The sequence below is a fragment of the Opisthocomus hoazin genome, chromosome 11, assembly GCF_030867145.1.
Source record: "Opisthocomus hoazin isolate bOpiHoa1 chromosome 11, bOpiHoa1.hap1, whole genome shotgun sequence".
NCBI classification, from domain to species: domain Eukaryota; kingdom Metazoa; phylum Chordata; class Aves; order Opisthocomiformes; family Opisthocomidae; genus Opisthocomus; species Opisthocomus hoazin.
In genome coordinates, this window is record NC_134424.1 from 12,909,183 (window position 1) to 12,923,359 (window position 14,177).

Genomic DNA, 14,177 nt, shown 5'->3' on the forward strand with positions numbered 1-14,177 from the left:
CTCAAAACAGAGCACAAGGCTGAAAGGGGTGCTGGCTTACGGCAGACAGAGCAGGAACTGCACAGAAGAGCTGGTGCAGAGAAAGATAACTTGGGCTCTGCATTCAACAGGCAAAGGTTTTTTCAGTGTGATTCACCAATACCAGTTCCTTTCAGCCAGGGCTCTGCACTCTTCCAAGTGCTTTCAAATAAGCCAAAGTCATTCAGCCCGGGACCAAAATGAACAAGTTTTGTGATTTATAAACTGTGACTTGAAATCTTTCTACTCACCATACTTGTTGGGAGTTTTTGTTGGCATGGGTAGGAGGCAGAAAACAGCAATTTACAAACTTGTGGGACTGAAAGTATCTCACAGCACACAGTGACCATTAAACACTTTATTGTTTAGAAGGGATCCTTGGAAGGGAAGAAACACGCCTGCTGGTGTAACCGATGGGAGCACGTCAGGAACAGTTAATCCTAACAAGCTAGTCAGGGTTACTTCCAGGTACCTCAGACCCCTTTCTCCAGAGCAAAGGGACGAAGAGAACAGCTCTTGAAATGCAAATATGGTTGGTGAAACCAAAGCTAGTGCAGGGTGAAGAAGGCTTGTGTTGGGCAAGCCTCCAAGCTACAAGCTGTGCTGGAAGCACTCGGGGTCAATATGATTCTTTACACTGTAATACAGTAAAAAAAGGAAATGATAGCGTCCCCCTCTCCCGGGACCCTCCTCCCAGCTCCAGAAACATCCACTGAGACTGATACATGCAGACAATTAGGAGAGGAATCATGTCGTCGTGTTGGACCGCGAAGGGCAGAAGGCACCGGATTTGGTCAGTGTCTGTCCAGAAGGATGCTGGGGATTCCAAGGGCATCTGTGGTCCCTGTCCTCTGCTCTTTGGCGCCTGATGTTTATGCAGAATTAACTAACAGCTCCTGGAGGAAAAAGGAGACAAAGGAAAAGGCAGCAAGTTAGTTGTGCAGCTCTCAACTGTTTCCTTCAGAAATGAAGGAGTAATGTTGGCAGAGTGAAAATCCCACAGAAAAGTCACCAGGTTTCACCTGCTGTAAAAATACAAGACACTCCAGAGGACTGAGGACGGTAGAAGCAAGACAGCAAGTCCTGATGTCAAAGGTGAGACTGATTCTGTGAACAAGAATATACGGTCAGTTGCAAATGATTAGGGTTTGTAAACCCGATGGCAGGAGAGAAAGGCCATGGTCTCAGGTAAGCCTCAGAGTGGCTGGGTGGCAGGAGTAGGTGTAGCTCCATGCTAAGTCCCAGCAGGACACAGGAGCACTTCGATTAGCTGCCATCAAACATGCATACACCACCCACTCATCCTGGAACAGCATCAAGAGTGAGCACTAGAGAGGGGAGAGGAAGAAAGAGAGGGACTCAGAGGCTGCCCTAACTCCGGACATGTTTGACAGCCTTTCTCCTATTAAGACCCAAACTCTCCTCCTAAAATTCAAAGCAAAATTGTGCCTGCTTTATCCCCGCAGCAACCTCCTGTTTTCCAAATGCTACATCCTCAGATCCTGCAGGTATGAGCTGGGGACTTTTGAGTGGCAGAAAAAACAGGAGGCTTTCGGCCTTTTTAGGATGTAGAGTGCAGAGCCAGCTATGGTCTCTTCCTATTTTTATCTTATCAATCCTATAAAGTCAAAGAAATCAAACCAACAATGTCACCCACAGTGGATGAGAACGCACCTGGCACCAGCTGTAACACCTCTCCCTCCGGGGATCTGAGGTATCGACGCTGGACCCTACCTCAAAACCTAGGCAATCAGCTCTCCTGCATCAGCAATGGCATCTTTGTACCAACAGACTGCTGGCGTAGCTACGTGAACAGCAGACTCGTGTAGGGCGATCCCATCAACACGCTGCGTCCTTCTCGTGCTCTGGATAGCTGCAGTTCCATTTTGCAGAGTACACAGTACTCAGCCATGTTTAGAGGAGCCTGCTAAAGCCAACTACAGAACAACAACTGAATAGTTTTACCAGGGCTGGATTTGAGCTCGGTTCTACTCTCCAGACACTAGCCTTTCTTAGGAGAGAAGCTGTGCTTCCTTGAATGCAAGTCAGAAAGGAGAACATCGCAGAATAACGACACTTGGCAATATCTGTTAGAAGGTGAGGATGTCATTTAGGCTACTCCTGCATAGCAATTGATATTCGCTGCCTAACACCCACAAGGCCAGCACATTCAGTCTACACTGGCCATGCTCCTCCAAAGACAGCCCTATCTCTAACAACAATGAACTGGAAAAGCTTCAAAGGACTCAAGAAGAAAGAGAAAATTGTTTGCCAAATTATTTAGACAAAGCTTATCCAGAAATCTGACAAACTAACCATCAATATTACTCGACTGAGTCTAATTTCCCACGTAATTTTTCTCATCATTAGTGACTTAAAAGTTTTGCACAGAGCAATACATTTTAAAAACTCCAATAGCACTCACACAAATTGTAATAAGTGAAGCAGCAACAACTCGCAATCAATTTTGCAATAAAGTAATTTGCTGTATTCACACTGTAACACTTCAGTGAAGTGTCGAGGAATGCTACATTTTGTGAAAAAGCCACTAATGTGGCCACTCTGTGGTTAACCCTTATGGATGACAGTAAAACCTTTTCTTTTAAGCAATTTTAAAGAATATCATAGTTACACAATTTCACGTTCAGAATCATAACTACACATTTTCACTTGTTTCTTGGGAAAACGCAAACAGCCAGCACTTAACCTCAATCACTTCTTTCCAGCCTAACCTACCCACATCCCATGGACGCATGGAGCTGGAGGCTCATAAACATTCCTTGTGCAAAAACATCAGGTTCTATCTCAATCTGGATGACTAAACTTTCCCCAAACCTTCTGCAGAGCGAGCACTGTGCCCAAAGCCAACAGGCCGCCGGGCAGGCCAGCCACCAGCTGCCTGCTGCGCACTTGGCACCAAGGGAAGCTTCTGCAGAGAAAGGATGCAGGCAGCGACACTGTCAATCAGCCCACCCTGCTCCCAGTAGTGCCCCGTTACAATTACCTCTAAGACCAGCCCGTGCTGGATGGAGCAACTCGTTAATATCCCCTCCCTCATCAGGGGCGTGGAGTGCTCATGACGGTTACAGGGTTGGCACTTCTGGGGAACTGAAGCACTCCCAGTACACAACCGCCCGCACAGAGGGATGATGTTCCCAGCTGTTTCAGACTTGCCTGCTCAGATGCTAACCAAGATCTGGCAGCCTTTGCCATGCCAGTGTAGACCACCACTATCCTGAAGCCGCTAATATTGCTCAGGTTCATTTCACAAAGGAAGTGACAGCAGAGTACGGTCTCTGGCTGGCTGTGAACCCGTGCTCCGTCGGATCTTCTGCACGCGGTGCAGGCACGCCTGACGGCTAACAGTGCTGGTGGCCAGAGGTCTCCTCTGCCAGCTACTGCAGAGTGTCACACAGCCACTGAACGGCGGAAGCTCTGTAGGCCTCATGGTCTGTCAGCCCATGATACAAGTCTATGCTTGTTAGAATACGCGTATCCTTGTCTTAATCGTTCCTAGGCCACCCGTTTATAAACCTGTGGCTAACTCCTTAAAAGCACAGTTGCATTCATTTCCTGCCTCACATGCTGTGTAAGCACGGAAGGACACCATATCTCTAAGACTAAATCCAGCCTTGCTAAGCTAACCATTTACACCAGCATTTTAATTCCCCCCAACATTGCAATCACGCCAATACAGATCTGGCCCTCCCTCATTTCCTTCCAACCTGGAATCCTCCCTGCAAGATGCTACCAGGTTGCTATAACACTTACCTTGAGGATAAGCAGCCAGGCAAGGGAAGGAGCAGCCTTACCTCTCATACACACCCTTACCATTCACCAGACAAGCTGCACGCGCAGCAAGTCCAGGCAGCTTGCAGCCACCAGCTGTTCCCACACGACAGGATACTCCCAACTAATCGAGTTGAGGCTCAGCCTGAAGAAGTTTGGAGCCTCACCACAAACAACTGCCCCACAGTTGGCATTAGCTGGTGTCTGCCACAGTCTTAGCAGAACAACAACAGAGGAAACAAGCAGCCTTGGCGCGCACCACACGCTCACGCGAATGAGAAGGGACACTGCCCTTCTTGCACAGGGAGGGTAGATGATATTTAAAGCCACAGCCAATGCAACGCCAGGTAAACACCAGGTTCCAGTCTCGATGAGCTCCAGCCCAGCGCCTCTACATATGAACGCTGCGTCCACACAAAGCGGTCCATGCAAAAGCAATTCCTCACAGCTGTGGCTGCAGCACAAACAGGAATGGCAATCTGTTCAGTCCCAACAGCAAATCCGCTGGACAGCACGCAGTGCTCTCCTCCACGCCTCTCCTGGCAAGCAGGACCCTGAGCCACTAACCCATGCTCTTCCACCACCATGAGACCCTGCTCGGGAACTAACAGCGGTCAAAACTGGCTGGCTGCTCAGCCGACACAGCCCGCCACTTTGCAGCAGCTGTGGGGAAGCCAGCAGCCTTCCAGCTCTGGTTCTAGCTGAGTGAGGAGAAAGGGTCGAGTTCTGCAGCTGGATCTGCTGCACACATCTCACCCCTGCTGAGAAGGAGTCCAGTCAACGCCCAACACGGTCCTTGTCCCGTACCAGAGAGCTGATGCCTTGGTACCAGCATCAGCGCAAGCAAGTCTCAGCGAGATTTTCTAACGCGCCACTCTCTTGTCTTCCCCCTGTTCCTTGTCAGTCTGCACGCCGGAGCAGGAGCTCGGGGCTGCCCAGTGAGCCCGCAGCTTCCCCCCACCTCCCGCAGTCCCTGGCTAGCTCTGCGCCCCGGCTCGCAGCCTCGCCAGAGGCTCCCAGCCAGTGGAGGAATCCCCCTCCTTGAAAGCCCAGACCCTGAAGAACTTCTTCCCTCGGTGTTTGCCAGAGATGCTGTTTGCCAAGCCTCAGCTGTGCTCAGACATATTTATTTAACCAGCCTGCAGTCTCACAGGGTAAACTCTGCAAGTTTCCTCCAGCGAGTGCCTTACCTTTGTTCTAATATTCCTTCAAGCAGTCGCACCTCAGCACTCGCACATATGGGCACTACGTAGCTATGAAGAAATCAGAAAGCAGATCCCCATGATAAATGACTCGGTGCATTTGGAGTGTCAGTGACAAAGTAGAAATTAATCTCCATAGTTCCTAGTTCCCCGCCGCGTGCAGGCAGCTCTCTCAAAACCAAAATACCTGTTGGCACACAGCAGACTTCAGTAATGTGACCGCACAACTTTTTCATCTCAGTTTAGTCTGGAAAGGGGCACTAACAAAATACAAAAATCCTGACCTGTCCCAAGATGGGTGTTCAAGGCCTTTCCACTGGATAAAGCATTTGTTGCGGGGCTATTAGCACCCCAAAGCACTGCAAGGGACATTTGAGTCACTTTGGTTTGATATATGCTGTAGGTATTTTTTGGTTATGTGCAATTTGTTCTGTTACATTCAGGGTATTGGCTATTTTGTGGAGCAGCTGTGCTGACTAATGGATCACAGCACTTCTGTGCCATATAGTTATTGCACAGAAAAGCCTCTCTGTCTCTCTCATCCTTCAGGAGTCCAACAGTTGCTGTCCTTGGGTTTGGAATAAGAAGGGGCAGGAGTATGCCTGGCAGCAAAAAACAACATTAATTCAAAAAGCTATGAAGAGAGTTTTGTTTTCCCCCTTCTCTGTACTGGTGTTAATAGCTTTGCAAAGCAGAGAAGTTCACCCAATGACTTCTTGGCTACTTCCCCAGATGGCGTCTTCAAAGTTGGCTTGACAGCAGAAAGGACGTCTTTCAAAAGACTCACCAGATGCATTGTCAGAACACCCCAGAAAGTGCTTTCACGTGGAAGTCCCCTGGTCTATGTATCCCACCAACAGAGTGCAAGGAACAGAAACAGTTTTTCTGGCTTCCTCCCCCCCCTTCCATTCACTCACGAGCCGACACACTGTTTGCTTTGCTCTGCCTTGACGCCTCCCATTGCTCTGCATCACCCAAATACGAAGTTATTTACTAGCACAACTGATCTCTAGCTGTTCTGAGACTCACCTGTTTGTTCATGCATTATAACATTGATTTCCTCCAGACAATTGTTCTGATCATCGTTCTAACTCGCAGAGAGCTCCCATCATTAGCCTTGCTTAACAGGAAATGTTTTGCCACTGACTGAGCAGCTCTGCAGTTACGAGACTGCACAAAAAATCACCCCGGCTGGGGAGCTACATCTCCCCGCTGAGCTGGTAACCCCAGACAGCGCGGTAGGGAACACGCTCAGTGCTTTTGATTTTGGACATGTGCTAGAATATACCGGGGCCGGGAAGAACAAACACCGCTCTACAAAGGGCCACTGCTGAAAGGATGGCTGTTAATTAACCGGCATACAAACTGAGGGTGGTTTTTGTTCAATCAATGTTAATTGCATTTAATCTCGTTCTCACCATTAAGAAAAGCCACCAGGCCAGGCTGATGTTGCTAGTGCCTGACATGCAGATTCCACCCACGTTTGGGAGGCGAGGCGGGAGGAGAAAAGTAATGGAAAGAAAGGAAATAACCCTTCCTCACCCCTTCTGCATCACTGCACAATTTCATTGGGCCTGTTCCATTATTCAAACAATTTTTATTTTTCAAAAACATTACAGAGGAGCTCAAAGGATGAAAATCAGACATGGAGCATTTCACTACTAGTTATTCTTGCTCTCCTGGGTACTAGCCTAGAGCTTTGCTAACCTGCACAGCCCTGCCTGTTCTGCTTCTGTCAAGGACTGAAAAACAGGAAATTGCTTATGTGAAGCGGTGTCTGCTCTTTAGTCCCGGGCTGGTCCCAACAGACCTGCCAGTGCCCCTCAATACGACCTACAACTGCTAACTGCTGCCTTCCACCAGCTCTGCCAAAGCCATTCTCCTCACCTTGCTGCTGACCACAACTCCACCGCACGCCAAAGGATGCTGAAGTCTGTCTTCCCCTAACATCTTGCAACACAAAGCGGTATTTGCTATTAAACAACTTCTGACCCAATTTGCCTTCTAAGTCCATGCACGTTTGAAGCCTGAACTTCCCAGTTAAACCACCAGCGCATCCGCCAGCGATTTGGCTCTGATCTGGGTCCGTGTCACTGTCTGCCCAGCCACCTGCTTGGGAAATGGGAGCAATCCTCTCGCCTCTGCAGGAATCAAGCCCAAGGGCTGAGGGGCAGCTTTTGCAGCACAGGAAGCCCAAGGTGGCAGATTTCATGATTACTGGCTTATTACTTCTGCAAGGGTCTCGCGTTCTTCCAAATCAGCACCAAGAACAATAATAACCAAGACTGGGCACTGTTGGCACCTTTCCCCCGAGGCAGCACACAAACGCTTGCCCAAAGCCAGTGCTGCAGTTTATCACAGATTTCCTTTATCCCTCGACAAGCGTTAGTCCCATTGCCTCTCACCGCATAAAGTGGACATATCAGAAGTGCCGTGAAGGACTGGCTGAGTTTTAAGTGCTTTGAAATGGCTCCACTAGACATGGTCAAGATAGCTTTAAAATCATTTCCCATTAGGACTGTGACCCTCTCTCTTTACAGCCAGCATAATGACTCTACCTCAGGGGAAGATAATTACATCCCACTATCTATACACATCAGAAAGTATACGCTACAAACACTCCCGGGCCTTTCTGGAACAAGCCAGAGAAGGCAATGCAGGAAGAAAAGGAGATAACGCGGGATGCCCCTCCACCCCACAACTGGAGCCACCCCGAGCATTTCGCAAGCCCCTGGATTAGCCTCCGGGAAGGATAAAGGGATCCAGAAGGCACAGCGTGTTTCTAAAGCAGAACAACGACAACTTGTACAAATCCAGCTCTGGTTTTGTGAGGATTAAAATGAACTTCACCCAACTGTGAATATCCGTTTCCAGAGCCAAAAGGAATGGAAAACCACTTACTGATGCAACAGCATTTCATTATTTCAAACCCTAAACTCAACGCTTCCAAAAACTAAGGACAGGCAACAGTAGTGTTATTGCTGGGGGACGTCGGCTGCAGAGGTTTAACTGCTAAACTGCCAAGCTGTGCTCTGAGCACCACGTAATGAAACAGCATACACAAATGAAGGCAACTTCTCCATACTCTCACTCCTGGCTCTTGCTACCAGCCCCCAGGATAATCAGTGGGAAAATAAAGAGAAAAAATAATCCCAGAAGCCAAAAGACTTTGGATTAAGTTGTATAAATAACCTGTTACCTCCTAACACAAGGAAGAAAGAAATGCAATAAATACCTGCAAAGCCATTCCAGTATTTCGGATTAAATGGATTACAGAAATGGAAAGTACATGATGCAAGATGTTATAAAACAGGATGCCAGGAAAGTGCAGGAATTTGAATCAGGCTGGCAAATGATCCCTGCAGACTACTGAGGAAAATTAATAGAGAGAAGGGGTAGAGAAAGGATACAGTAAGAATACTGACTGATGAATGCTGTTGTTAGGATGTGTAAATTCAGGATGTCAGACTTCCACTTATATCTACTTCAGTCCTGGAAGAAAAATAGCAAATCCTACTATTAAAAAGCACTGAAAGTAGAAAAGTCCGCTATGCCAAGCCTCATTTCAGGACAGGTTTCCCCTGTGCATCCCTCAAGATTGAAGTTTGTGACTTTAATTATTCCTGGAACATCACGTATATGGGGATTCAATGCAGGGATTATTAGCAGGATCCTTGTTATAAGTGCCACTTCTCAAACAAATTACACTTCACTGGATGTCAGTAACACACATAAGAAAACAAATTAGATAAAGGCAGCAGGACAGCAAGATACAGATCTGGTGCAAGAAAATATCACAAGGTCACCCAGAAGAATAAAGATACTTAGAATATAAACTCCTACAACGTTTCTAATTCCACAGTGCATTAAAGCTTCACATGACCCAGACACAACACCCCTTCAGTGCACTGGTGACTCCGCCTAAGTCTAAGACCAAGCCTACTGAGACGTGATTTCTTGTGAAGAAATGCCATCAGGGTAGGGGTGGAGGAAAAGAGACAGAAAGAGCAACCCCAGTTGTCCCCTGAACTCCCAGGGATCACCCCATCCCATCCCTTAATTTGGATTGTTCCCAGCCAAACACAGGTGATGGGAGAAGCCAGGGAGAGACGATGTCCTTTTGTTTGGAGGTAGCTACAGCAGCACCTTGGCCGCAGGGCTTCTTCACAAGCTGACCCCAACTTTATATACTGCATTTTGCATTTCCGGATCTCATTCTGGAACAGATTACTAACCTGCACTAGCCCTAACGAGCATGTCTTTAACTCTGGGAATTTTCATGAAGATGGAAGCACAGGAAAGACCAGTCCTTGGGCAGAGCGCAAAGAGCTGCTGAAAACACTTCACAACCGCTCAGCTACGGCACTGCACGTTGGAGATGGGGCCTCAACAGCGGTTGGTCAGTTCTCATCCCAGGGACTTCACCTGCCCCCGGTGCGTGTGACTAAACCCCACAGCCCTCCCGTGCGTGCAGGAGGGGAAGCACTGCCCGGTGGGCACGAGCCCGAGTCCCAGGCTCTGTGTTGGACCCCTCCCAGCGTTGCCCAGCAGCTCCATGTGGATAAATCCCCATCTCTGCTTCCCTTTGGTACATAAAAGTAACGCTACTTACCAGCCACACAGAGGTATGATAATTATTCATAATTATTTAGCAGAAGATACTAAAGAAATGCAAAAAACCATACGGTTCTCAAGGGAACCATCCCTCCGTACAATTTGCATTTGGGCTTCAGATGAAATCTAGTGCTTTATCTTGTCCCTTTCTGCCTTGCTTTAGCAGGCTCCAGCACTGGATAAAGAGATTTCATCTCCAGGTCGGGGTAGCATGTCCACATTTAAGGTATGGCTCACTCCTACCTAATCCAGCTTCATATACCAAGCACAGAGGCAGACAGAGACTTCTCTAGATATCCTTTTTCTATGCTTAATTCTATTTCTGCTCAATGCTACAGTGAAATACCACACAGAAGTATTATGAACTTTACTGGCTTTATTTGTTTAACAGTTCACATTTTCATTAAGCTGTTGCTATTCGGCAGCCAGTAATTTTATTTCTGTGATAGCCGTATTCATCTCACCCGTATGAGTGTAGATGTTGCTCTCCTTTTCTTCTGGCAGAAGAGGCAAAAATCAGCAATGATAGAGCCAAGAGAGGGCCAGGAATTCTCAAGTCTGTGTGCAGATAGATATGAGATAGAACTTCTGCTTGTTTTTGAGAAACATCTCCCAAAGACTAGGGTCACAGTAAAAAGCCTAAAGGTAAGTTAAAAAAAAAAAAAAAAATGCATTGGGAGACTATCTCCACTGCCCAAGTACAAAACGAGAAATTGAAATATCTTTGAGCAGACTCAGTCCCTTTGACTCAGCACTGCAACTCTTCTGCACCAGAAGCGTATTGCTGACTGAGCGTTTACGGTATTTGAGTATCAGATGTTAAAGAATTAACTACATGTCTAACTCTTGCCAATCTTTAAGTATCTTGAAATATCTGGTCCCAGGAGCTGCAAGATCTGATTAGATCACACGGAAGAGCAGCCTGGCTGGTTGGCCCGCACCAAGCCCCAGTTAGACAATCCTCTCCCTAGTTAAGGCAACAAGACAGAGAAATCACCGGCGTTTTGAAATGCCAGGGACATGAACTGAGACAGTCAAAATGACTCAACCACACCTCTTAGATAGAGGTGTCAGAAGTCACCCAAGAAACCCTAAACATTTCACTCTGATACTCCTCTTTCACACCATCAAGGAGTCGAGGAGCGAGGACTCATGACTGCTCATGACTGCTTCATGAGCACTGGGTATGGAATCCGAAGTCCGGGAAGGAGAGCGCTGGGCGTTCCTGCCGGGCACAACACACAGACTGGAACGGAGAGGCTGTGGATGGATCGGGAGGCCACGGAGATGCTCAGTTATGCGATTACATGTGGATGCCCAACCACAGGCACACCCAGGCAGCAACCTGCGTGAAGCTGCATGCTCAGCCCTGAACACAGAAGCCATCGTAGTCGGTACTTCAGCAAGACGGATTTGTTCTGAGCAACTGCCCACCGGCGCCCAGCATAAGCAATGCAATTAAGAGAAGAGCAGATAAGATGCCCTACAACCTGAAACACGGATCTGAACAAACAAAGGGAGAATGGTGAACACTGGGAGATGCATCTTTATTTCTCAATGTCTCCTCCTGCGTAAATTTCAAATCCTTCTTTCAAGATTAAAAACCTTTGCCAAATGAAAAACAAGCTCAGCATTTCTCTAGCTCCTTCCTGTCCTTTTGCCCCTTCAGAGGGCACCCTGGTAGAATACCAGATGCTGGAATAAGCCACAGAAGCCTCCTAAATAATTACCTCCCATCTTCTCCACCACAAATTTATTACAGTCCTGCATCTGTGTCAGGACAGAGACCTGCGTCCATCTGTCCAAAACACACCCTTTACAAAGAGGACCTAAAGGTGGAATGTTTAACGGGAGCATTTGAAAACGTATTAAGACTCTGGAAAAGAAAATGACAGTTTATAAGTGTGCTGTTCACTTGTCTTGTGGACGCTGCTCAAATGGAGGGGGAGCTTTCTTTTTTTTAAATATGACAAATGATGCTGGTCCCATCTTGTAATTTCCCTCACTATGCAGCATGTCTGTTCATGATAGATACCAGTGCAGCTGCTGAGGTGTTCGTTCATCTGCTAGAAAACTATTGTCTATTTGGAACCAACTCATCCCAAAACAGTAGTCCCAGAGGGGGAGAGAGAAAAGGGAGGAGGAAACAGAGATGAGGGATCTGTCGACTCGGAAGGTTCTGGCAAAAAGCAAGCATCATATCTGGTTTTAGCTACATCCTCTCTTCCCCCCTTCCAGACCATTCTTTTCTAGTGTCACTCAACACCTTGTTCCACTCTCTTCCCACAAAGACTTTACCACTAATGTATGCTTCACTTCACACTTGCAACCTGTGGAAACAAAGCAAGCCCACAGCCTTCTTCCACAGGTCTGTGCCAGTGCAGAGGAGCTCTGAGGTCCAACCTGAACAGTTTGCCGTTTAAGACAGGTAACATTTAAAAGAAAAACAAAGCACATAAAGGAAGAGGGAGAGAAAAGGGGAGAGAGAAAGGACAAAAAAAGGCAGTCAAAGGGTATTTATATATTGCGTTTAAAGAGACTTTAAGCAGGAACTTGCCAATTTTCTGTAACCAGGATTAGAACAGAATGAACTCAAAGACTTCGTCCTTCTGCAGAGCCCTCTGAGCTGAATTTCACTTCCTGCAAAATGGCCAATATAGAAAGAAGCTCATAAATCCCTGTGACGTAAGTAACTTCACATTACTCTTGGGGAAACGGAGGCAGGGACAGATTCATTAATCCAAACAAATGAATCTTGTGAAGTTGCCTGGATTTCTGAATCCCCATAATGTCCCACACACAAAACAGCACCAGGGCCAGGCAATTTCCATGCCACGCTGCCTGGCAGAAGCAAAGCGAGAAACTCGAATGGATAAGAATGTTTTGAGAAAGGGAAAGTGCAGTCATTAACCACACCTGCCCTAGAAAGGTAAGTATACATTCTTATTAAAACATGTTTTATTACTTTAAAATGCCTCCCACCATTTCACTCATTGCATCCTTAATACCAAAGACCAAGGTCACAGCTGCAAGACGCTGCCCCAGAAAACTGCTGAGTAGCAGAGCTGCAAAACCTGCTTGAACAGGCAGGTGCGTATTGCAGGGGCTCAGCACTGCCAGGGTTAGCCTGCTGGTAATACCCAAGCTAGCAAGGCTGGGGGCTGGCTTTGACATGTCACCACTGTTCTGCAGCCTGGGCATATCCTGAAAGGATGCTTCTATGGGCTGGTACTCTGCCTCTGGCTTACCGAATACAACTTCTATGTGTGTGCAGAGGAAAGCTGGGCCTTTTAAAGCTGTTTAGATAGTTATATGTACACAAAGAGCTTTGTAAGACATTTGTGTTGAAGAACTGTTAGAACCAGCACTGAATTAAAGACTTGACTTTCAAGATATGAAACTGTCCCTTAAAAAAAAAAATCTTTTTTTTCCCCCTTCACATGCAAGGTAGGGTTTTTGTTTGTTTTGAAAATAATGAAATTACACATGTAAGATGGTATCAGTCAGTTGAGCTTAAGCTGTGTAAGGTAGTTGCATTACTGTGACTTCAAACTCAGACATGCATTCCGAAAGTTCAGTATTTATTGTCTCCCAAAATTTACGTTCCCAGAGACTGGCTGCTCCTGCAGGCGGAAGGATAACCCTAGCATCTCTTACCCACGATCGGTCCACAGCTACATTCTCACACATGAACGGTCCTGTGTGGATCTACTGACAGTTACCAAAGTACCACCCCTGGACGCCGCCGACCAAATGCCTCCAAGCACGACGCTCTGAGTTACACAGACCGAGCCCAGCCCTGCTGCTGCCAGCCAGCCTCAGCTTTTCAGCAGGCTGGGAAGGAAACGCAGGCGTGCGAGCACACATCCACAGCCCCTTGCCCTCCCAGCACTGGGGGGACAGGCCGGTCCCTTGATTTGCAGGGAGCTTTTGCATTTGTCCCACTCTTACTTACTGCAGCGTTCGAACAGACAACCCGCTCCCCTTTCATGTGCTCTGTGGTGGCCATTTCTCCAGAGCTGCCCATCATTTCCTTATCAAGCAGTACAAACGTAGGATCACTAGAGACACAGCTCAGCCTTGCTGAGATTTCACTCTCTCAGCGGGTTGTAAATGCCCCTATAATGTTGGCTTTTTTAATCTTGTGTTATTATTACCCGCGGCTGCCATTCAGTCTGCAGAGAATAAAGCGCCAAGGCTTTCAGGACCCACACAATGGCTCTGTGCATTTGCCAGCAGTTGGACAAACAATACCTCTGTTTCAGCTTTATTGGAAACCTTTCTGTTGTGGGAGTCTGACTGCGTGTGTCCCTCCGCTCAGGCAACGCAGAGGTGCGAGAGTGTGCCTACGAATTCAGCGGTGGTTTCAGGAGCACGTGCCTCCGCGGCTGCCTATAGAACCGACGTGAAAGCGTGTGGGCAGCTGCCCGCAAGCCCAGCGTGTCCCTGCGAGCCTTTGGAAGGACACAGATATGGGCCAACAGAGCCAGTCAGTCATCTCCATAGATCTACTAGGGGGTCCGAAGCTGAACAGAACCCGTCCGTGAATAATTA

General features: G+C 47.5%; 1 protein-coding gene across 6 annotated transcripts in view; it reads right to left on the minus strand.

Annotated features, from left to right (window-relative positions):
- Positions 1–361: 361 nt before the first annotated feature.
- Positions 362–14,177, minus strand: part of CHCHD6 (coiled-coil-helix-coiled-coil-helix domain containing 6) — a 118,479-nt gene continuing 104,663 nt past the window's right edge. For all 6 annotated transcript variants that reach the window (XM_075433043.1, XM_075433044.1, XM_075433042.1 and 3 more), the window contains one exon: positions 362–914. In XM_075433043.1, the coding sequence (XP_075289158.1) occupies positions 891–914 (24 nt within the window). In that variant the 3' untranslated portion in view covers positions 362–890. The remainder of the gene's footprint in view (positions 915–14,177) is intronic.